At 38.4% G+C, this 24898-nt stretch overlaps 2 protein-coding genes across 2 annotated transcripts in view; both read right to left on the bottom strand.

The window, feature by feature from the left end:
- The window catches only part of rcan3 (regulator of calcineurin 3), a 45666-nt gene extending 36736 nt beyond the window's left edge, over positions 1–8930 (bottom strand). The window contains exons 1-2 of the mRNA XM_034133483.1: positions 8776–8930; positions 7256–7514 (exon numbers count right to left, since the gene is read on the bottom strand). Coding sequence (XP_033989374.1) covers positions 7256–7465 — 210 coding nt within the window. The 5' untranslated portion in view covers positions 7466–7514; positions 8776–8930. The remainder of the gene's footprint in view (positions 1–7255; positions 7515–8775) is intronic.
- A 309-nt stretch (positions 8931–9239) lies between these two features.
- nipal3 (NIPA like domain containing 3) lies at positions 9240–18134 on the bottom strand. The gene is made up of 11 exons (XM_034124665.1): positions 17933–18134; positions 17574–17642; positions 15031–15202; positions 14821–14880; positions 14358–14503; positions 13502–13598; positions 13185–13320; positions 12920–13008; positions 11890–11953; positions 11472–11566; positions 9240–11261 (listed from the first exon to the last, which is right to left on the bottom strand). Exons 1-11 carry the CDS (start codon positions 17969–17971, stop codon positions 11074–11076), a joined length of 1155 nt encoding a protein of 384 aa, XP_033980556.1. The 5' UTR covers positions 17972–18134; the 3' UTR covers positions 9240–11073.
- Positions 18135–24898: the final 6764 nt, after the last annotated feature.

Genomic DNA, 24898 nt, shown 5'->3' with positions numbered 1-24898 from the left:
TATATTATGGGTCTCAGATATATACAAATATATAAAAACATGTCTATGATGTGTGTTGCTCAAAATACCAAACAGATCATGCATTTTAGACATCCTCTATTTCAGCCCTGTTAGAGAAACGCAGATGTAGGTCCTTAGCTTGAAAATTCTGCCGTGATTAAAAGCCATATTATGTTCCAAATCACATCAAGGATTATTTCTGAAACAGTATGGAGCTCAAATGCTTTTTCTCTTGCCGGTTTACCACAAGGTGAGTTCCTTTTTTGTACTCTCACCAGTACAGGTTAGCTCTGAGTGTTAGCGATGCTTGCTAATGTAAACAAAGACCATATTACATCCAAAATGCGTCAGGCAGTGTTTCTGATAGCAACTTTCTGATAGTGCCGTGGGTCCGCGTCATATCGGACACAAATCTGGATCAGCTCCGTTGTACCCCCATTTTTAGAAATTTGGGTACAGAGAAAAAGAGAGAGGGTTTTCTTTTATTACACTTTGTGAGTTCCCCGAGACACCGGGGACACATATGTATGTATAAAAAGACATCAAAAAGTGCATTTTGCATGATAGGTCCCCGTTAAGGTTGGTTGTCTAGCTCCTGTAAAATAGCAACATGTAGCTTGGTGTTGTATTAATCCTGCATCTGGTGCCTGCCTGATTGCACTGGTTATGGATCGAGGAGAGCTCAGTCTGACAGCAGCAGAAGCAGCGATGAAAGCTTTGCTCTGCTGATTAGGCCTGGTATACACTGGGCACTATGAGAAACCACTTCTAATGGCTTCTCTGACCTTTGTCTTGACAAGCACAGAAACCACTTTGCCTCGTTACTTCGCCCACACACACCTCTGTCTCTAACTCCTTCACTCCTTGTACATACTTGTGTTCTGTGGGAGTTATAGATAATGAATCAGTTCAGAATTAGAAACCACACTATCTGCCGCTGTGTTCACTCTGTGTTGCACTGCTGTTAATCATATTCATATGCTGAATGAAGTTGATCATCCCTCAGGCCACAGGGAGAAAGAGTCTTAGAAAGCTAAGGTAAAGGTAAAAGTGACTCAGCAGTTTCAAAGTAAAGTCTGAAATGATTTGATATTATATACTGTAGGTCAGTACATTTTTTATTTTTGGCTTGGTTTAGTTAAAGGTGGGGTAGGTAATTTTGGAGAAACCAGCTCGAGTGCGCTAGAATTTGAAAATACACAACCGGAACAAATCTGCCACTTCCTTACAGAGCCCCTCCTCCAACACACACGAACGCGCACATGACCAATGAGGCTGACAGGCAGGTAGGCCATCCAATTATTTTAGCCTGGTCGTACTTTTTACAGTATTACGGCTTCCACAGATGAAAATGTTGTATGGATTTTTTGTCAAAGCACTTAAGATATTCATTGCTATCGGGATGTCAAGAGCATTCCATGGAATATAACAAAAAGTGTATCTCGAGCCGGTTTCTCAAACTTACCTACCCCACCTTTAATGTCAACATTCTGATTAACTATAAAGTCCTGGACAGGCTCTGTTTACATCTTCTATTATGTGAAATTAAGAAATATAGTAAAAATAGAAACTAAAAAAGTAGAAAAAAGATGGACATACACAAACATTCACCACCTAAGGATATATTCACTATTCATTGTGTTTTCCCAAACAATGCCGTATGGATGTTTCTCTTTATCTGCCGAATGGTTTTAATGTAGGACAAAGAGATAAGATTGTTTATTTATTTCCCTTTAATAATGACGTGGCAAATTAAAAGTAATACTTACTTGATATCTTAATTGAGAGACCAATGACTCAAGCTCGGTGAGAGATTATGTGATTCATGAACTGTGGTGGCGCAGCCGTGTTTTAATCATAAGAATTCATTTTTAATAAATGAATAATAAACTGAATATTTGAGATGTGTGCTGATCTGACCGGACCTGAGCTGAACCTCTTAAGGCAAGGCAAGGCAAGTTTATTTATATAGCACTTTTCTGTACGCGACAATTCAAAGTGCTTTACAAAACAAATTAAAATACTTTTTATGAATAAATACAGTAAAAACACATTATATAATGGCATTTTACAACAGGCGTTACAAAGCAAAGATAATAAAATAATTAAAATAAACACCACAGGTATACAATACATGTTTAAAAGGCATACTGTAGTTCAAATATGAGCAGCTCAATTAAAAGCAGCGGCAAAGAGATATGTTTTTAAAGAAACAATAAAGATTTGTAAAGCATCTTTCCGTTGGTCAGGGGGAAAAAATAGGCAACAGAGATAGTATGCCGCTAGGTTTTACTGTCTAATGCAGAAGAAAGGAAAAGGCTGTTACAATTTGCTAAGAGCTTCTTAAAATATTTGGGGGCATGTCTCTCCCTCTCCCTCTCTAAAGAAGAAACAGCCCATCCTCCTGCATGCAGGCTTTTGAGAACAGAAACAGAAGGTAATGTCAGTGATGGGAGGGAGCCAAGATCCCAAAGACACCAAAATGTAGGTTGCAATGTCCTTGTTCTTCACTCAGGAAGTAGACAATAGGATTAGACTTGTCAAATATTCGGCAAGTAGAAAAATGCAGAAATTGTGCAATTATAGAACAAGTTGGGTGTGTGTGCGTGTGTGTGTGTGTGTGTGTGTGTGTGTGTGTGTGTGTGTGTGTGTGTGTGTGTGTGTGTGTGTGCAGAATCAAACAGCACTGCTACAGGCCAAAAACAACCTCATACAGTCCCTGTTTGTGTTTTAAAAATATCACAAGCAACCTGTTTTCTATTTCGTACCCCGTCCCTTTCCGTCCTCATTTTAAGGTTTAAATAGGCGTCAGAAGTTCTATTTTTAGTGGAGCTCATTTAACTGAATCATATGGAGAACAATCTATTGACACGCTCTGACTGAAGGGTGCGTGGGTGGCATTTCCACTTAAAAGACGGAGTGTGAATTGTAATGAAGTGAGGAGGCAAAACGAAATGGATGGGAGGGGGCAGACTCCATGGCTAAGAGCAATGGGTGTACAAACAGCGAGCTCACAAAGAGTGATTCATTTAAAGGGATTTTGTGTACGCTCCAGATTTAGGCACTCATCATAAACATAGAAAGGATAAATAAAGAATGCCCAGGAGAGAGAGATGGGAATATTAAAATAATTTAGGAAAGAGAACAAAGTTGACAAAGTGATAAGAAAGTGGAGAGGAAATGTTGAGGAGAAAATAGCTTTTGGAGATATACATCAGAGAGAGATAGCTGGATGTACTTGACAGATACAGAAACGCTGTGAGACTTAAAGAGAGGGAGGCATGGCAGCTGGATGGATGGAGGGATGGTAGGACCACATCATTGGATTACAGGGGCAGAAAATTAAAAGTATTTTCTTTGTATCCACCTCCAGCAAAAAGGATCCAGTGATCCATAATGTTCCCGCTCTGAGGAGTCTGATAAAGCTGCGACAGCAAGACTTAACAGAAGGCCTTAACAGAATATAAACAGCAAGTGTGTGCATGGGTACAAATGAAACATGTCTGTATGAGCCTATTGCATAATCATCTATAAGTTGGCATGAAGAACACACTGCTGGGGTGATGATCAAATGATATGCACAGGCACACGGATAATGGTTGCTTATGACTCATGATTCATATTGTAATCCGCTGCCCTGCATTCATTCATACTCATTGGCAAATAAATAACAGCACCTGGTGTGTGTGTGTGTGTGTGTGTGTGTGTGTGTGTGTGTGTGTGTGTGTGTGTGTGTGTGTGTGTGTGTGTGTGTGTCATCAGTAGCACAGCTTGAGACTGTGGGTGTTTCTCAATGTCAAGGAAGGATCCTTCAGAGCCACCATTTCAAGGATGCTACGTCATCGAATCCCGCCGAAGGACTGTTCCAATGTACGGGATCCTTGGAATTCTTTGGCGGAAAATGGCTGAATCCAGGCAGTACACATTTAAATGTAAGTATGTTCAGTGGCGTAGTAAGTGCACATGACTTGTGTTTAAAGTGTATAGTCCGTTTGCGTTTTGCCCATGTGAACGCAAACCGAACCTTCTGAAAAATGAAACAATGTAACAAACTGTAGTCTGGCGCGCACCAGAGTGTGAATGAGACCTTAGACCGTTTTGCACCTAAATAAATAATTAAAATTAACCTTGACTTTGCCTCTTTTGTTGATATTTGTGGTTTATGCTACAATGTGCACCAATATGTGTAAAAAAGGTTTGCAGACATCAAGTATGATATATGAATGGAAAAGATGTACAGAAACACTTTTTTGGAAAACTATGAGAATGAAGAAAGGTGATTTAAAGTGGACCTATCATGCTATATTTAAATTATATATTGTAGGGCCATACCTATATAAGGTATATTTATACGTTTCTGTTTTCAAAATACCAAACAGATCATGCATTTTAGCCATGCCTCATTTCGCTCTATGTGCTGTTTGCTGTCTACGGGGCTGATTCTATGAGCTGCAGCTGACCACTGCAGGAGAGGGGTGCCGCTCTGATCAAGTCAAGAGGGGGAGAAAAAAAGATCTCCGTCCTCCGTGTTTTATTATATTGTTATAGGCCTATAGAGTCGTTATTCATTTGTTTTAAAGCTCAATAAATAACAAAGAAGACCTTTGACCGGCACTTTTCTAATTTTGTCCGGAAGATTTCAACTTTAACGGACATCTTGACCGGCGAAAGAAACTGAAACTGAAACTCTGCCACACGGTCCCCTCGTTCCTTGGAAGAGGCGGAGAGGTGGGTGTTTGTCATCTGCTGGTGGACTAACCGGAGAGAATTACAGTGCTTGCCCCGACGGGGAGGGATTGCATTGAATTAAAGCAGCAGGAGCAAACGCTTGCCTCAGGGAGGGAGAAAAAAAGCCACAGCGGAGAATAGAGTGGCGAAGTCACGCCCATCTACTTCCGCCCCATGGGACCTTATTTCGGAAAAATAATGTATTGAAGTCAATGGAGAGAGAAAACTTATCTTTCGATCCCGTTTGAATTTTGCCATGAATTACACATATGATGTTTGTCAATCTTAAAAAATAATTTCGATGTCAAAAAAGTCACAGTTTGTCGTAAAACTGTTGAAATATAAGACTATGAAAAATACGTAACTAGAAAGACTACAAATCCCAGAGTCGCGTAAGTGATGTCACAATTGTTTTCCTCCACTAAGAGATAGCTAAGATCAGCGCCATATAGATATAATCTATCTATATGGCGCTGGCTAAGATAAGATCACTTTAACAAGATGCCTGTGTGCTTAGTACCAGGTTGTTATTATACCAGCAATGGGTCTTGCTCGTTCTTTCGCTTCCCGTCTGATGAAAGGACCAGGAGTGTGTGGATCAAGCTAGCTAGTAGCTAGCACGTTAGTTAGCATTACAGCCTTGTCATTTTTATTAGCCTTAACATGAAGTAACATTAAGTAACCCAAAATGTTAAACAGTAAGAGTAGTAGTCATATTTCGTGAACCCTTTGAAGAGCACTGTCACCGGTGTGATCATTCTATAATACACAATTTAAGCCCGGGGGAGAAATGCTAACGCTAACGCTAGCATCGACGATCTTCTCTACTTCATGCTATCTGCACAAATGGTTGACATTAAACATTAAAACGACCAGGCAGTTCAGAGAGAATCAAAGGAAGGCAGGCAGGCAGCTTTGCATGACATTCTTCAGGACGTGTTTCATTGTGGTGATAGTGAGGGTAGTCAATCGTTTTGTTGACAAGACAGTAGTGACGGCCATCTTGGTGACGTGTGTTGTTGACCAGAGATGTAGTTCATTGAGCGTTTCACACAAACAAATGTGTTACTTCACAGTTTTACGACACATTTTTTTTTTTTTGACTTGCAAAATTATCTTTTAAATTGACAAACATCATATGTGTAATTCGTGGCACAATTCAAACGGGATCGAAAGATAATCTTTCTCTCTCCATTGACTTCAATACATAATTTTTCCGAAATAAGGTCCCATGGAGGTCCGCCGGAAGGGGAGGGACTTTGCCACTCTATAAACAGAAGGGTAACCATGGCAACTATGGGCGGGAAGTCTTCTTTGCTGCTTTTGTGGCAGACTACAGCGCCACTTACAGGCCTGGCATATGTACTACAGCGTCTCCAGCGCTTTCGAGCGGCAATGGCCGGCCGTGGCCCAACCCCACATTCCCGATAGGTGGAGAGTTGGCCCAATAGCCGTAGCGCCACTTCTGTGACGTCATTGAAGTGTTCAAATCTGGATCAGTTTTTATCAGATCCGTTGCAGCCCCTTTTTTAGAGATTTGGGTATGGAGGAAAATAGAGAGGGTTGTGTTTTCTGACACTTGGTGAGTTCCCTGGAACACCGGGGACACATATTCATGTATAAAAGACGTACAAAAGTGCCTTTTGCATGATAGGTCCCCTTTAAGATGAGAAATGATTGTAGATGTATGTATAAATGTAAATATGTAAGTAGGAATAACTTGCAGAAATGATTTGGATAATCATTGATCAGCAGTAAGTAAGGGGTGGGAATTATAAGCATTTGCTTCCTCCTGCTGCCTTTTGGGCACATATGATTTATTATTATTATTATTATGAATATTCTTGTTGAATATATAAATATTATTATGAATATTGATAAATACTGTATTCTAACAATACGGTATTCTGTTTTTCAAATTTTTTATTAGTTTTTTTAATCTGTTCGAAATAAAGATGGAAATGAAAAATCTAATGAAATACACATTTTATTATTGATTGGTGATGGTGATTTTTATGATTTTCTTATGGCTGCTTATCCTCCAGGACTTTTTCAAGGCTGCAAACAGAAGGAGAACGTTTTATGTTAGTTTAGTGGTTCTGTCCTGGAGAGATGATCATTTTACAAAATACAGTTACTCAAGCACATCATCGATCTTCGCAAATCAGTTATGAGTCTTCAAACAAATCGCGCTCAATTTAAGGCGGGACCTCTCATATGACGCACACCTGCACACTTGCTAGCCTGTTCCATTCTTCGTTCTCCGAATGCCAGGAAGGATTCTTGCCTAGCCTCTGAAGGACCTGACTCTGAAGACATGTCCTACCAAGGAAGCGTCCTCGACATTGAGAAACACCCTGTGACAGGAGTGAAAGCTGTGGATGACATCATGCATGTGTTGCTGGGCTTTTGAATCTTGGACTCGCTGACACATTCATCCGATGTACACACAAACTGATGCACCAACCCACAAATAAAACACAAAACACAACTGCAATTTGACCCAGTAAGTGTGTTTGCATCTCACCCTGTGCATGTCCTCTTCGAACGCGGTTTCATGGACGCTGCATGCAAAGAGCGCCGTGGGGAGGTCGCTCAGATCCATCATCTCCTCCCCTACGCCATCCTGATCAGTCTCCCCAAACACCATGTCCTCTTCGTCCTCCTCGTCCTCCTCAGGATCGCTGCTGTAGGCCTCTGAGCCTTTGCTCCAGGCCTTGGAGCTCTCTCTGAGCATTCTAATTTATTTTAGGATGGCAGCTGACAGGAACCACAAGGGCTGGGAACTGGGAAGAGATTGGACATTGGGAGATAAGGTGAATATACATTAACTGTAAGTTTGTGGAAGAGTTATCAGTAAATGGTGGTAGTGGGACAATGGTGCATGAAGATTACACAGTTGCAGATTATATTAAAATAGGCTGGGGGATAGATAAAAGAGAGAAACAGAGAGGGAAAATGAAGGAAGGGTTGACGCTTTAAGTGCATGACAACGACTCAAATTCAAAAAAGGAATTCAAAAAAGAGGTGGAATTTTTATACTGTATTTAAACCTTTTTGTGGGTCAGTATTCCTGATTTGATCCCGGTCAAGGATTACTTGCTGGTTAAAATGTACAACTTGTTTCTGGTGAGTGTTTTGAGAATCTTTTAATGATCCATTACAAAAGGAACTGTATTCATATTTGGCCTGCAAGTATTGATGTTTGACCAATTTGCTGATTATTATCCTAATTGTTAAAAGGTTGACTCGATAAAAAAAAAGGTGAAAAATTATATCCCGGATCCCAAGTTGGCCAACAGTTCAACACTGAACATATTCATTTCATACTCATAGAAGGCTAAGAAAACAGCTCATATTAACTTTAATTTACTTTTTTTCGGCATTTGCTCAAATAATTTCTTGATGTAGTTAATTTACTGTTAACTAATCAATGCATCGACATAATTTAACAAATGAAAAACACTGATAAAAAAGGAATAGGGTTATGATGAAGTCTGATCCCAATGTGAAACTTCCAACATTGTACTGGGGATAGAGTGCCATCTACTGGAATATTTAGCCAAGTGAAGATTATTATTAATAATTTAATCACAACACCGTTAGAAAATCGACCTTATCTCAAATAGATTAGGAGAAATATGGCGTTGATATTTAAATTACAGTCAAAACTGCACACTAGTGTCATCTATCTCATTACAATAACATGGAAATAGAGGACGCTAAAACAACATCACATGTCCTCAGAATAAATGGCCGTAGATAACTATGACATCAACATTTGCGTCGCGTGCATTCAAAACAAACCCCTGGCTCTCACATCAAGGGCGCGTGTTAATGAAGTGTTGCACGCGCGTTTAGCACAAAAGTAACGTAATATCTCACAAAAACACTTCCCATGCTAAATGCTGTTTTAAGCTACAACGACGAGGGAAATCATACGAAAGTTAGCACAGACCCATGGTTGCAAGCTAACGAGCGAAGTTACTGCTTTAATTTACCTTTCAAACCGGTTTAATTGCGAACATTTGTGTCTGTGGTACTCACCTCACTGCTGTCAGTGAAAGCGGCCGGAACGACCCATTGCACGTGCACTGACAGCTATATTTTCTGGTGACTTTGTCAAACAGATTAAAGCTGCTGTGATGTTTTTAAACCTCTGTCAGACCCGTCGTTGTTTATTACTGGATTATTTGACTACTATTTGATGCAGCCTACTCCGGCGTCAGGACCCGCAGGTGAGACCAATCAAAGGCCGCCGGAGGAACCTAGCGACCAATGAGGCTGCAGCAGGGGAGGATGCTCCGCTTCAAGATTGGTGGCGACTGAGCAGAGAAGTGTCACAGAGGTTTCTGCTGGGAAACTATGCTTTAATTTGACAAGGACAAGCATCCAAAAGTGGGTCAATCACAACATAAAGTGAGTAAACATGAGTTACTCACATTGTTATACTTCTAGTTAGATTCAAGTTAAAATATCTGATATACCTGTTGCATTCATAGGCCTACACAAAATAAGGACAATTTTTCTACAGCGAATTTAAATTCCTCAGTTTCAAGTGTTTCAGTTTTTTTCAAGCAACATGAAGCAACAGCATGTCAAAAGTAGGTTTTTTCACACACCAAATTGCAGAATTGATGATTACAACTTCAAAAGAATGCTGTAGTGCAGTTACCTCTTTACATCTCTGAAAGGTTATCTTTCTGGCAGATTGATACAGTGTGCTATGACACAGTTTATGACTGTTGTCTGACAATGCAGTGAGTTATATATTTTGTTTTTCATTTATCGTTAAATCAATCATCAGTTCGGACAGAAAAGACGGGCAGTATATGGTAAGTTAGATCAGTATTATTTACATTGATTAAAACTGAGAAAACGTTTTTTCATCAATTCTCAGAGTTAAAACTTTTGATATATAGTATATCAGAATTAGGTTACATTAAGTTTGGCACAACATTGCATATCATTCACAAGGGAAAAAGGCTAGACATTTGACTGGACAGTTTAGGTTCCATTAATGGCAGTTTTGTTAAGACTGGCTGGTTTATACAGGGATGTAATGACTTTTTGCACACACACACAACAAACCACAGGCGACATAACTACAATTACTACATGATGAATACTGTGGAAAGGTTCTGCTTTTTTAACAGTGCAGAAATGCATTACATACAGTATGTAGAGGTGGAGTCTATCCAATCATTATGGAGTGTTTTTTTGTCAAGTTTAATAATAAATTATGATTCACAAACCGCAGAAATATCTTTGTAACATTTTGATGGGAAGGTTACATTTCCTAAAACATAATTAACAAAATGTATATGCAAATGTTAACTTTTATTTCTTGATTTGTTTGTCATCAGAAACTTCAAGGTTATCAGGTTAAAAAGGACAGCAAAATTATTTTCAAAATGTACACAAACAGTAGACTACCCAACCTTAAACGTACAGTTCACATTTAAATAGTTGTACAGTTCATCAGTAATTTCAAGAGGCTTGTATGATTTACTTCCCTTCTTTTTGAGTGACCACCTTCTTTTCAATGGTTTCAGATTTCAATAAACAGAATACAGTAGCTTTTTGTTTACAACTAAACTGCTACAGTGATGCTTGAATTACCCTCCTGGGTCATGTAACACCTCACAGTTATTACAGTAACTTCCAGTGTACTGTGACTTGTTAAGGCACACTAAGAGCTAACTTCAATAGATAAATACATTATAATAAATTAGAAAATGTGCCCCCATTGTTTGGTCACATCAGGAAAGTAGTAATACAATGAAATTCCTACAACAGGAGGCAAAATTGCGGAGTAAAAACCGCTCACATAATAAAAAGTTAGAGGCAGATATTTAAGGTCAAAAAGTTCATTGGCAAGTCTGCAGCTATATTTTATAACGTTGAGGAGTAACTTGAAAATCCTCAATGGAAGAACAGATCCATTAATGTCGTCATTAATGAGCGAAGAATAGCTTAACAGTCATGGGAGTGAGTCCTTAGATCTCCATTCTAACACAGTGAAGGCAGTAAGCTCCAAGGCACAGCATCTGCTCTGCTGTGAATCCAATAAAACATCCAGCAGCTTCAGGTTTCCTCTCTTCATTTTGGAATGATAACAGCTGACATCTTCTCAAAAAGGAATGCTACTAATGGTCAGGTTTTGGTGAAGAGATTATAGAAAGCAAAGCATGTGAATGGGAGTGTAAGGCACCCAGTTAACACCCTCTACTGGGCTGGAGGTTGGCCCAGAGTACATGTGAAAAGAGCTGAACATACCCATCATGGCCTTCCAAGCTCCTTGTATGTTGTCTTTTTGTTGAATGAAGGGGAAAATACTCTGTTTTAATCTCTCTTTAGGTCTGGCTGGCCATGAGATGCTTCAGTGGACCTGGAGCGGACCGGTGTTAGTTCCAGGTTGACCGAATGTGTAGCAGGAGCAGCTCCATCATTGTTGACCAGGGCTCCATAGGAGAAAGAGCCATTGGAGTCTGGCTGAACAACCAGGCCTTTGTCATGAATAGTTGGGACTCCTGATGATGGAAGGTAAGGTAGGATAAGTTTCAAGTAAGGACATTGTAGTTAAAATAAAGACACTGAATGATGAATTTGCAATGGAACTTTTGGGAAGTGTTAACAAGTATGCCAGGCTATAGTAGAAATCAGTAAACTGTCACTTTGTACAAATCTTTAAATATCAATATATACAATATTCTATTATTTAAGTAAAATTGTATACAAACCATTAACCATGTCCATAGTCACATATGGCTCAAAGTTCTTTGTCTTTTTCCTGTTTTTGGTGATGAGAAACACTCCAAGGAAACAGAATGCAGATCTGTACAAAGCACAAAATATGTGTACAATTCTTTAATGCAAGTCACCCATAATTTAATTACATCAAATGTCTGTTTTCTTGGATATTTGTCTATAACATTAAAAATAACTTCACAGGCCTTTCACGGAGCAGCCATTTTAACATGTAGTAGGAAAAGCACAGGTGTTACTAATACAAGATGATTTCAGCATGCACAATACCAGGAAACTAAAGGAGTTAAATTGAATTCAGCCATAATTTTTCTTTATTATTAAAAAGTGTGCTTGTCCTATGTGACATTTCAAAATGTCTGTCAGAAAGACCCATGATGGACGATTACTCACCCCAACAAAAACATGCAGATGTGAAGGATGTCCTCTTTATTGAACTCTAGGTAGAACACAGCACCTGAAAAAATCAGAAAAATATTTGTTGACTCTAAAAGGGTTAAGCAGGAAAACATTGCAAATCAGACCCTAGCCACACGGAGACGGTAACGAAAACGAACCGAATTCGATATCAAAAAAGTCTTCCGTTCACACGCAATCGGCACCAGAAACGTGTCCGTCCACACGAGACCGCTAGACCCGCTGGAGACGCTGTAGTACATATGCCGGGCCTGTAAGTGCGCTGTACTTCCGCCACAAAATACACCAAAAGCAGCGAAGAATACTTCACGAGCATGCATGGTTGCCATGGTTGCCCTTCTGTTTATTCTCCAAAGTGGATTTAGCAGCAGAGGTGGGGAGAGGCAGGGGCCAGGGCTCTGGCTCTTTTTCTCCCTCCCCGATGCAAGCGTGTGCTCCTGCAGTAAATCTCCCTGGTAGTCCACCAGCAGATGAAAAACACCCACCTCTCCGTCTCTTCCAAGGGACGAGGGAACCGTGCGGCAGAGTTTCCGTTAGAATTTTTTTCCGCCGGTCAACATGTCCGTTAAAGTTTAAATCTTCCAGACAAAATTATAAAAGTGCCGGTCAAAGGTCTTCTTTGTTATTTATTGAGCTTTAAAACAAATGAATAACGACTCTATATAATAATATACGGAGTCTCTCTTTTCCAACCCCTCTCCTGACAACCCGTCAGTATTTTCGTTATCAGGAAATGATCGTATAGGGCGTAATCACGGAGCCGTTTGGCCCCCCCAGAGCGATGCGTCCGCAGATCTACCACCTTGGGACCCGTTATCGTTATCGTTATCTGCGTTTCCCTGTCGGCCACACGTGGCCGAACCGTCTATATGATCGAGAACTGTAGCGGATACGACCCGTTGCGTCAGGCATCAGGCTCCAGGGCGTTGCATTTGTTTGTGTGTGGCAGTAATATGCAAACACCGGTCAATACCCGTCAGAGTATTAGCTGCGGATAATAACTCACCAGCTACCACAGCAAAGACGGTAGAGAGGATGTAGTTGAAACTGGCAATCAGAGAGGAGTCATGCAGCTTACAGGCTTGGGAGAGGAAACTAAAAAAGGCAATAGAAGACAACAAAATATAAAATCAGCATTGATTTAATAAAACCTATTGAAAGACCTTCACTTAGTTCTGATCACCTAAACTATACAATCTTGAATTGAAGCCAATGTTATGAAAAATACAACCTCAGACTCAGTAAACACTTTATCTGTGATGTTCACTCACCTAGCCTGGAAGACCACTGAAGCCACCATACACACAAACATGACACTAAAGATCGGGTAGTCCAGCTGCATGGTGCCCTCGAATGTGAGAACCAACATGCCTGACACCGCCTTCACTGTGATGACTGTGACCGAGCCTGTGCATAAAGGTAGAAAGAACAGCACAATTAAATACAAAACAAACCAAAAAATGTTTCACAAAAGCTCAAATGCATTTCAAACATTAACCATGAGGGAATTGTGATTCTAATATTCTAATGAAATATGGTAAACAGCTTGGGGGTATTAAATTGACAGGCTTTAATGAGAGACACTCACCCAATAGAGCCACCAGCATCAGAATAACAACGAGGGAGTTAGCATTGCGCTGTTTGTAGAAGTATAAAAGCAGGCAGAACGTGATGATCTCCAGGAGCTGTCAATGAGGGGGATAGAAACAATAAACAGAAAATTAACAGCAAATAAACATGGAACAGGAAGCTCTGCGGTCCTTTGTGGATCACAGCTAGAGTAGAAACAAATCTTTGTGCTAAATAACAACAACGGTAGAGAGAGCTGGGACATTTGTTTAATACCATAATATGGAAGAGTATATTTGTTGCTGCCGCTTGTAGTGTTTTAAAGAAAGTATCCCTCCATTTGTCTCTCATCCAGTGTTAACTACTTGGACATACTGTTCCAGTTTGCTAACACTGTTGTCCAGTGTGTTTGGCTTAAAGGATGTATTTATGACTTAAGAGGCTATTACCACTTGGAACATTAAATAATGATGCAGTGTGTGTGACAATACAGGGAGTGACTATCCTCTTAATACCTCCGTGAGATGTTTCTATGAAATAACCCTAACCTTAATGACTCACTTGTGCAACTGTTCATTGCCCGACTTCCTGGTATGTAGGCTAAATTACAACCTGAATTTGGCAAATTGTAGAGACACATATGTCTGTTAAAGGAGGGACCACTGAGTTGATTCATAACTTTTGACAGTATCAGCTTAAATAAAATAAGTCATCAAACCTGTACTGCAGGGCTTTTGTGTTGCTTTAAATATGTTATATTGGCAGATGTTAAATGGTTTTGAAGGCCCACAGGTTAGCAGAGGCAAATTGAGTCAACTGTACATGTTGAAAAGTTGTACCTTTTCAACTTAAAACATTTAATTAAAATGTCTTACCAGATACAAGAGAACAGGCCATCCTACAAGGTGATTCACAATGTTCTCTGCTTTGAGTTTTTCATGAGAGTTTGGTCCAAATGCTACAAATAGATATGTTCCTCCTATAGTTAGGAGACAGCCCAGGAAGGACAGCCCATAGCGCTCTGGAATAACATAACAGTGTTAGGACATTTACTATGAATGAACATGGAATAGACATTTATACACAACATTGAACTCTAAATTTGACAATTATTTTTTACATTTTCACTCACAAAACTATATTTTCAACAAAATATGTCCTGTACATAGACACATCTTTTGACTTTGTTACTTCAGTCATTAAACTTTAGCAGCTTATCAGGTAGTATGTTGTTAGTCAAGTTTGGCATGAGGCCAATTGAACATTTAAATACAATGGGACACATTCCATGTTATTTGCATGTATGTATCTTCACTAACACACATTTGCTGAGCTTACTTGCAAAGTCCTTTGGCTTGAATTTCTCACGCAGGAAAATAAGGCCCAAAATTGAGCTTGCTGAGAAGAAAAGAAAAGGAGGAGGTTTAATACATATTTCCCTTTTAATTTATTTTATGCATACATTTGAGACTGCTTTTATTCATTTCTCTGGCAGATAACAATAAGCAGAACATTTACTACTAAAATATAAGTAAAACAAATACTTACTAAGTACTGACACAGCGTTTAGAGGTGCTACCAGTGCGAGGGGGGCGAAGGCATAAGAAATGAAGTTAGCTCCTTCCCCGAGGCATGTCAGTACAAAACCACACCACCAGGTTTTGGTGCGGTAGAAGGCACGCAGGTCCTTGGTTCCTGCCAACGTCACATGGCTATATTTCTGAGAGTGAAAGGCGTGCAGGGTAAACACAAAGCAAAGGTCAGTTTACTAAGTTAAGACAAGGCAAACATGTAGAGGACGCTTAAACCAAACACTCAAGGCAAAATTGTTTAGCATTAGAGTTAGTACAAATTAGAACAAATAGGATTGTCAATCAATCAGGGACCAACTCAATGTGTTAAATAATAATTATTGTATATTATTGCTTCCATATAAGTTTCAATTAAAGGTTGATAATACTATATAGCAGCTTTTTGAGAGGGTTATTGTTATGTGGACATCAGAGGACCTGACACACAGAAGTTAGAGAAACTAAACTGTTCCATATAAGAGACCTGTACCAAAGTAGCACCATATTCTGTCCAAATACTGGTTAAATGTGCAAGCAGCTACTAGATGTGCATCACTGACAAGCAATATTATCTAATAATTTGTGTGCATGGGCGTCGCAGCCATTATATGAGGGTGGGACAAGTCCCCCCCACTTTTTCAAATGATTAGTTTAGACCCCCCCCACTTTTACTATGCGGAAAGTCCGTGAATCGGTCTATCCACTCGCCGCACTTTGTAGAGCGCTGTGTCAGTGCTTCACTATCAAATGAAATCCATTCCACTTGCTTATTGAGAGAATGCCCAAATCAATGAAACTCCGTACCATGTTTGCACTGCTACTTTGTACCAAGGCAGATTCTCACATAGCGCGCGCATGTTCAAGGAGTGTTGTCATAGTTGGACAGCTCAGACCTGTTGTATGAAGCGATGCCGGTAGCGGAGGTAAGGCACACACACCAAATGTTCAGGAAAAGGTTAATACAGCGAAAATCAAAGCTGACGATCTCTTGGTTTGATATGTTTTCTCCCCCAGACAACATAAGAACATTTTTTTCAAAGAAGAGGAAAGTAAGTCATCAGTTAACAGTGATGGCGGCGTCTCACTTCTGGAGAGGAGTTTCGTCTTTATGTCATGATAGAGAGATACAAATACTGAATAGTTTAGATGAGAAAAGGCATCGAAATGCCAGGTTACTAGTATTTATCATGTAAACAGGGAACATGAATAACCCGATCTCTCTGTGCTCATGTAAACACCATATCCCCAATATGATCATAACCGGGATAATACTCATAAACGGCTTACTGATGTCCATGTAGAGACGCAGTCAGTGTGCTTTACTGGAGCCTCAGTTCGATAAGAGATTATTTTCTGAGTTCTTTAATTTAGGTACTCTCTCTCAAAATGGTAATGTGCATTATGTTTTAATTATACTTATCATTCAGAAGCTTTTTGTGTGTGTTTATGTTTTACTGAGTGCTTATAGGCTATTTCCATCCCAGTATTCAGTTAACTATTTATTTTCTGCGAACATTACATAGACTAGCTAATATTCTACCTACTGCTTGGGACTTTGAGTCTTCAAAATGTCCAATGTCACAGACTGGGACTTACTTTAGAGTCAGTTGTATTTACATTCAGTATGACTTGTTATGATTCAATGTGAAAGAGTATACTGCTCAATAAATAATTATCACTTCACCACCTCTCTTGACATCTAGGCACTTGAGAGTGAGTCAGAGGCAGAATACAGGGACAGTGGAGAGAGGTCCATTGCTGAGGTGAGTGATGAAAGGGAAATGACAGTTGAGAGTAAATTGTGATGTGGACTCTCATCCCAGGATTTTAAGAAAATCAGTGGGGATATTGAACAGGAAACATTTCAGTCAAGGGGCATCATATGACCAATATAGACAGAAGAGCAACATTTATTTGAACATTTAAGTCAATGATACCATTCCTAGGTGAACTTAACATCTGTATGGAGTCAGATCAGTCTCAATATTAATAAATGCTCACAGAAGGATTCACAAATGTATTTTGTGATTTATATATAAATGACTCTCCACAACAATATCTCTCAATGCACTCACAAATATTTGTTGTTGTATATAAATGTACAAAAAATGGGCATTTAAACTGCTTTTTATTAATTCAAAGACAGCTCTGAATTAATAATCAAATATGTTTCCTTTCTTTACTACTGGATGAAATTACAAAATGTACCCATCATTTTCCTCATGCTAGTATAGCCACATAAAAGTATCAAACCACCTGTTAAAATGCACCAGAATACAGGAAATCTATATATTTTTTCGCCCCCACACCCCCCGTTAAAAATGTCCCCCCCACATTCAGGATGCTTCCTACGCCCATGTTTGTGTGGCTGGTAAAACTGGAACATTGAGTAGCCATTTGGCCGGTGGACAATAAGTTAATAGTGCTCCCTGAAGGACACATATTCACTTTACTATTACAGTTTGCTAGGATGGCATAGTAAACACTTTAAGAGAAATGTTTGAACAGATCGGCCTGTACCTGAATACTGAGGGAGATGCTGACAAGCACATTTCCAAAAATGGCAAGTAAAGTCCCAATAAGATTATCCTAAGGAACAAAAACATGAAATACATTAGGTTATGTTGCATACAGTTGTACAAACTATACGTACAACTTAATTTTAGCTTTACTGTTACTAAAATTATGTTTTCACTTTCTACCGGCTTCTAACATACAGCGACGTTAGGGTATCTCGTTTTCTACAATATGCAAAAACATTAGGCGTGAAAAGGCAAATAATGTACATACACAGCCATGTACGTTTTTTTCCAACACCCATCATTGGGAGAAAGTAAATTAAAGTATTACAAAACCCTTAAAAAGTAAACAGGTCTCACCGTGTAGGAGCCTCCGTAGGCTCTGCTCATATCCATCATGGTGCCCTCAGAGGCTGTTTATTATTTATCAGCAGTAACCAGACATTCAAAGACCAGACATTTCATCTTGTCGCTGAGACATTATGTGATTTTTCTCTCATATTCTTTTGTTTATCTGGCATTGCGCTGAGGAGGACACCATCTTTGTGACGAGCATTTCACTTCCGGGTTTAATTCCACCTGTTCAGGCTACGCCTTGACGCAGTTACGCCAGAATCACGTGACCATGGACTGTGACGAGGGTTTCTTTACAAACTTGATAAATAAGATAACATAACGGGTAGGTCAAGTTTCTGTTGTTATTTATAAAGACTAAAAAAAAAGACGTATTGACTTCTCAGTGTCAGTCATTCGCTTTCCAGCCACTGAAGTCAACATGTTGAGGTGTTCTTGGGCACTAAACCCAAATTGCTCCAGTAGGCATGTCTAAGTTATGGAAATGTAAGTACGTCGCTTAAAATCGTTAGCTAAATAAGTTGTAATGTAGCGTTAGCGTAAAACGTTAACAATTCCTTAATTTTAATGAGTTTTCTTTGGTTTACTCTATAATGGAGCCTGCAGTACCACTTAAGGACACTAGGCTGTGCCATGGAACTGGTATTCATGTTCAATGGGCATTACTGCTGAGTAGGAAAGTATTGAACAATTTAAGTATAACTCAAATGACAAGAAATTATTGGGTCTCATTTAGAGCACAACCCTGCTGCTATTAGCCAGACAATTAGTACACAAACGCACCATTTTGTATTTCTTTTTTTTGTTAAAGAGTTTGAGTTTATAGGCATTCATGCTCACAATTAACAACTTAATAGAAGCAGAATTGCCATTATTACAAAAAATTAATTGTATCTATATGGTTGTACATCATAAATAAGTATCTACTTATAAACATACATTGGCCTACACATTTTCGAATACAATCATCAGTAACACAACACAAACACGTTTGAAAGAGAAAACAAAAACACACCCATTCATTTCAAATAGACTAAATGTTCCTGACACGAGGTGTTTCTTCCCATTCATCTCTAAAACAATTTTTTTTTAATAAAGTAATGACATCATATTATAATCCTGACTAACACTAAAGGTATGTTTTCTCTTTTGTTTGTGTCATTGCAACAGGGAAGGATAGACACGGCACGGTACGTCAGCAACAGTGTTTCTATAATAGGATCTGTGGAGAAAACAAAGGTAGGTCAATGAAGGGTGTTAGCCTCAGCTAAGAGAGTCGTTTTCATATTTCTAAAGCAGATAACAATTATGTGTGTAACTGATGAGTCATGATTCCACCTGCAATATTGGCAATAAATATGGCAAAGGACAATTACTGTGGTAACACCAGTAAGCAATATCACCATGTACTTTTTTTAAGAATGACTCAACTTAAAAATAAGTTGACACCTTAAACATGTGTTTGACATGTTAAAACTCGAGTCCATTCTCAGTTTTCAACACGATAACATTAGCTTGATATGATGCAAAATGTGCTTTTACATTTTTTACGCAAACTTTGAAACAAAATGCACTTTCGCATTTCAATTGCTAACCAACAGAGGGAGTGAAACACCGCAGCTGAGAGGATTGCATTGACCTGTCCCATTGTGCTCATGTTGAAGCCAGGAAATCCACATTCTCCGTTGTCCTTTGATGTTTGATTGGCATTTTAATTTCACCTTTTGCCTGCAGTGATTTGTTATGCCTGAATTCTTCATACATGTATGAAAATGAAGTATTTATTTTTGGCAAACTGCGGTTCCCGTTGTGCATGCTTTTCAGGTTGCAGTTAGGCTTGCTTGTATAGTTTACAATATGCCAAGCTTTAATTTATCAATGAATATGGAGCTGAATTTATTGTAGACTTGTGCTTTAAAATTCTATTAGTTAAAGCAGGCAAGTTTCTTTGAGTGTCTTTCAACAACAAGGCAATACTAAGTGCTTTCCATACATACCATTAAGACAATATATGCATGATACACAAGACCATATATAGAGACACACATTGAAACAACATCCATAACATTCATCTGGCTGCAACTTACAAAGGATTTATCTAATATATCATATTCCAATCACTTGTATATAGAATCTTATTGCACTATTTCACTATTTTACTATTTTCTTTTTGTATTTACTTGCATTATTTTTTCAGTTTTTCAGTTTTATTGTGTTGCAATGTTGGAGGAGCCTGGGACCTAAGACCCATCGTCATAACTACACCGTAGCTATGTACGTATGACTAACAAAAGCCTTGAACCTTGAACATAAAAAGCATTTAAAGAGTGTAAATCAAAATGAATTAATGAAGAGACAAAAAATCTAAAATAAAATAGATTAAACATTATAATTCAAATGACAGCAAAGCTACAGTGCAGGGTAAGATATGAATAAATAATCCCACATTCATTTTTTCAAAAGCTGTGGAAAAATGGGAAAGCTTTAACCTCTTATTAAAAAACACTGAGCAGATCTCAAGTTTTTTCGAAGTATGTGGTTCATAAGTGATTTTTGATTATTTGCTGTGTTTAGTTCTGACTCTGAGGACAGTAAGTGGAGCTGTCCGAGATGATCTGAGATCTGGTCAGTTATAATGGAGCAGCAGCTCAGAGAGTTATGTTTTCCCTAAAACCATTGAGTGCTCTATAAAGCAACAGCAGAAGTAATTTCTTCGACGCAAAGGAAGCCATTGAGCCATACAAACGTAATCTACTTTCTATCCCGCCACGCCTGTTACAGCTTAGTGTCCTTCTCGACTTGTTGTAATGAAACGTGGCACTATAGGCCGCTGTAGATATTTATCACTAAGACACTGATTATAGCTCACAGACACAGAAGAGGTTGGGACAGGTGCTTTTTCCTCAGGGTGTTAACAGGTGTGTGTAGGTATGCAGGTGAATCTCTTTTCCACTTCATTACCTCATATGAAGTACAAATACATTCTATACACCTTACAATTAACGTAATTATCAAAATATGAATAACATAATGTTTCAGTTTACACAAATAGAAACAATAGAACTGCAGCCTGCAAGTAGTGCAAACACAACACATTAAGCCTTGTATGTCAGCTCACTATCATTTTTATTGTTAATTGTCAATAACCACTTGTTTATGATGGATTTATTGCATGCAATGCAATGCTTCATTGCTTAACATGACAATTAGAAAACATTAAAAGCCCATTTAAAAGCCTCTTTTTGCAATTTCTCTAATACGATTGACAGACAAACATCTTGCAACATCAATAAGTTACTTTTATTTAGTTTTTATGTCATTATACATGCAAATGCTTCACAGAACATTTATTTTCAGTAATTATCATACCCTCACACTGTTACTAGTTACCAATTATGACTATTCATTATGCCTCATGAACTAACGGTAGACGATCATACGTTTTAGGACTTTGGTCATTGTCTTGAGTTCCTGCCGGGTCAGAAGGCTTGGTAAGTAAAGGTGTGTCCCTTCCTCGGGGCATCAGGTCACCCTGCATAGTGGACAGACCTGTTCACTGCCACCTGTGTGTGTCCCTGCGAGACAGCTTTTAAGGCCCTGAGGATGAATGCATGGATTAACAGGCTTACGTGTGGATTGATGTGTGGATGAAAAAGTAGAAAAAGCAAACACAGCAATTGAAAAAAAACGCAGCAAAAGTGCAGCATTGTGTTCCCCAATGGTAGACCAAACATGATAAAGTGTGCATGTGTCCTCTACTGTTGCCCAATGTGCAAGAGAACATAATGTGCACTGCATACAAGGCTTTAATAGTTTTACATTTTGAATTCATTTTTATTTTTAATTTAGGTGCAGCATGTTTTCTGGTTGTGTTCTGATATTTGGTTTCAGTTGTAAGAAGGCTTAGGTTTTTATATATTCATTTTTTTTTTTAAGGGCCAGGCATAATATCTCAGAAATATATAACTACATGGACACACACACACACACACACACACACACACACACACACACACACACACACACACACACACACACACACACACACAAATACAATGAGAACTCTGTAAGAATGACCATAATGTTTGAAAATGTTGCTTTGGCTCCTCTTTGACTACCACACGCTGACCATCTTGGTTTAATGGTATTTGATCTTTATATGAAACTATGTTCTTATTTAATTCTATAGATTGCATGTGAAAAACAAACGGGATGAATCTCCTTTCATGTCAATTTTGTTCAATTTCTGGGGCTAAATGTCAAATTCAAAAAATGCAGGCCGTCTTCTTTTTTGTCTGGCAGTAATTTATTAAAGCTAACAAAGTACAAATGTAAACAATTTGGGTTATTTTATTTAAGTGAAGTTACATTTGTTTTAACCAAGCAATATTGTCTTAGGATATTGTTTTTATTTAGTATGTTTTTTATTTGGATTCAGTTTTCATCTAGATGGTAAAGCATGCACATACTGTACAGTATAAGTGCATACATATATACTGTGCATTATACATCATATAAATAAGTAATGATTATCAAAATTGTAGCTGCTAAAATTTCTGTTGAACAACTAATCATAATGGATGACTTATTGTTTGAACTCTCAGCATCCATTACACGGCACCTGCCATGTGTGTCTTGCTTCAGGTCACAAAGTAGTTTCCATTGACAGCTTTTGAATTTCATGAACCTCGACACCTCTGGCATCGAGTTGAAGTCCTCATGTATCCTCTTATCCACAAGACTCAACGAGCCTTTTTTAACCAATCCATCCTACAATTTACATTTTCTCACTTTCAACTCCTTTTGTCGACTCAGAAAGAGGAATGGTATTCTCAACACCCTACAGTCGAATATCTATTATAACTACTTTCTTTTACTTTACTATCAACAAAATATCTTTCTCTATCAGTTACTTGTGATGCGTGGGCGCCGTCATACATCTGTAGAGGAATGCACGAACGTTAGCGACATGCATGGCGGTGTGTATTTAATAACTGCCAGGCCTGTTGTGAAAACCAAACAGACCAGCATCCATTTGTAATGACTGAAGAATGCGTGTACGTTAGGGAACAGGGAATGAAGGGGATGTATTCATTACAGTATGGCACCATGCAACAGGAAGTCCTTCGCTGTGAGGTGATACTCCAACTCGTGAAGGAATGTTAACACGTTATAAAGCATTGGTGGCGGAGCAGGCTTTTCCTAAATCCTCTGCGAGTCCAGGCCTGTCGGGAACCTTGCTAGCGATGACTCCTAAGTGACAATGACAACATCATAAATAAAGGCTAGATACAATATTTGAGTATAATTAAGGCACAGCTTGTAACTATGGTTGTAATAATGAATGCAGCAACAAATCAACTTTCTATTGTGACTTTTCGGCATCTTTCCAAAATTCTGGTTTCGATGATTTGTGCGCTTTCATACAGGATGAAGAAACCTGTGGGACAACAGACAATGAATCTGTGTTAAGCCACAATAGTAATAAAGATAACCACAGGTGGAAGATAAATACCCAATGAGAAAAAGGCTCATGTATACTTATTCGTGATGAGTGTCTATTGGACCGAATGCTTAGAATCAAGTTGTATTTTTGTCAAATCTTTACAAAATATCACATTTTTATGATGTTTTTCCTGCAAATTGTTCATCTTAGAGTGACAGTTATTACTTGATGAGGAGTTTCTCAAACAACGTCTGTAAGTCTTTAATGGACTGGATTAAAGTTTTTTTGTATCATTATCCTTTGTTGTACCGACCCTGATCCTATTTCATGAGAACTATTCATTCCCAGCTTTGTAAAAATATCCCTTTTAGCTAACTGAATCACGCCAAACTCTTTCAAATTTACTTACGGATGAATGAAAGAAGCATGCAGAAAAACATCCGACTGTTGAGATAATAATCTATAAAACTGTGTCCGCCTAACCTCTCAAAGGCCCTGTGCATGCCCAGCTCAGCCGTTTGTTGTTCTCTGTGTCATACCTGTCTATTATGTGTGAGCGGAAAATTATAGCGTGCTAATGTCTGTTATTAGGCATTTATTTTGCATCAGATGAAAGGTCACTGAGGCTTTAGTTTACGTTTCTGCCTCCTACATATCAAAGAGCATGTCAGATGGAGTAAAATCTGTTATTATTCAGGATGCGAAAATAGATTATATATTTAGTCTTTCAAATTGTGGTGGCATTATACAGCCATTTACTTACTGTTACTGTCAGATGTCATGTCATATAAAGCCATTTATTGAAAGTAACAAACATTGGGATTGCTAAAACAACAGAGAAATACTGCTTTTTGGATCCATTAGGTTTTCTGTGGTTATTGCATCTCGTGAAGGGCCCATTGCATTGGTGAAATATGGTCTCAAAATATATACAAGACAATGCAGTAGCTATGGCGGATGCCGATAATGACCCTGATGAAAACCTATGTTGTACTCAACACACTGGTCATTTTATTAAACATTGCCATTTCAATTGTTGGCATTTTAAGGATTGTTTTAAGAAAACATTTTTATTTTCTTCACGTTAAATTTAAGATGTGAATTCACAGTTAATTCCCTTTGATACATAAGTTGTTTGGCTTCTGAAAATGAGTTTGAAAACTATTTTCCTATCATATTGTACTTATTTTTCTCCATGTTAAAAACTGTTATTTATATTGATCCTGTTTTTAAAGCCCCATTAAACCAATTTGTGCTTTTTGGCTGTGTAAATGAAATTGACTAACAATTAATAATGGAATAGTAACATCAAAAGAAATATGAGTTAATCAATGAACTATTTAAGCATTTCTGACAAAGTAAAAATGTCCATTTCACAATATGTTTGTGTTATGACACATTATTAGTCAGGTAATGCTCTTATTAATATCTCAACAGTTTATAATGCTTCATGACTCATTATGACAAGGCATAATCTACTTTGCTTCTGTTCAATGACAAATGATTGAGTAACACTCAAACGGCCC

This window comes from Trematomus bernacchii, unplaced genomic scaffold, assembly GCF_902827165.1.
Source record: "Trematomus bernacchii unplaced genomic scaffold, fTreBer1.1, whole genome shotgun sequence".
Taxonomy (NCBI): Eukaryota; Metazoa; Chordata; class Actinopteri; order Perciformes; family Nototheniidae; genus Trematomus; species Trematomus bernacchii.
This window is presented reverse-complemented; position numbering and strand designations above follow the sequence as displayed.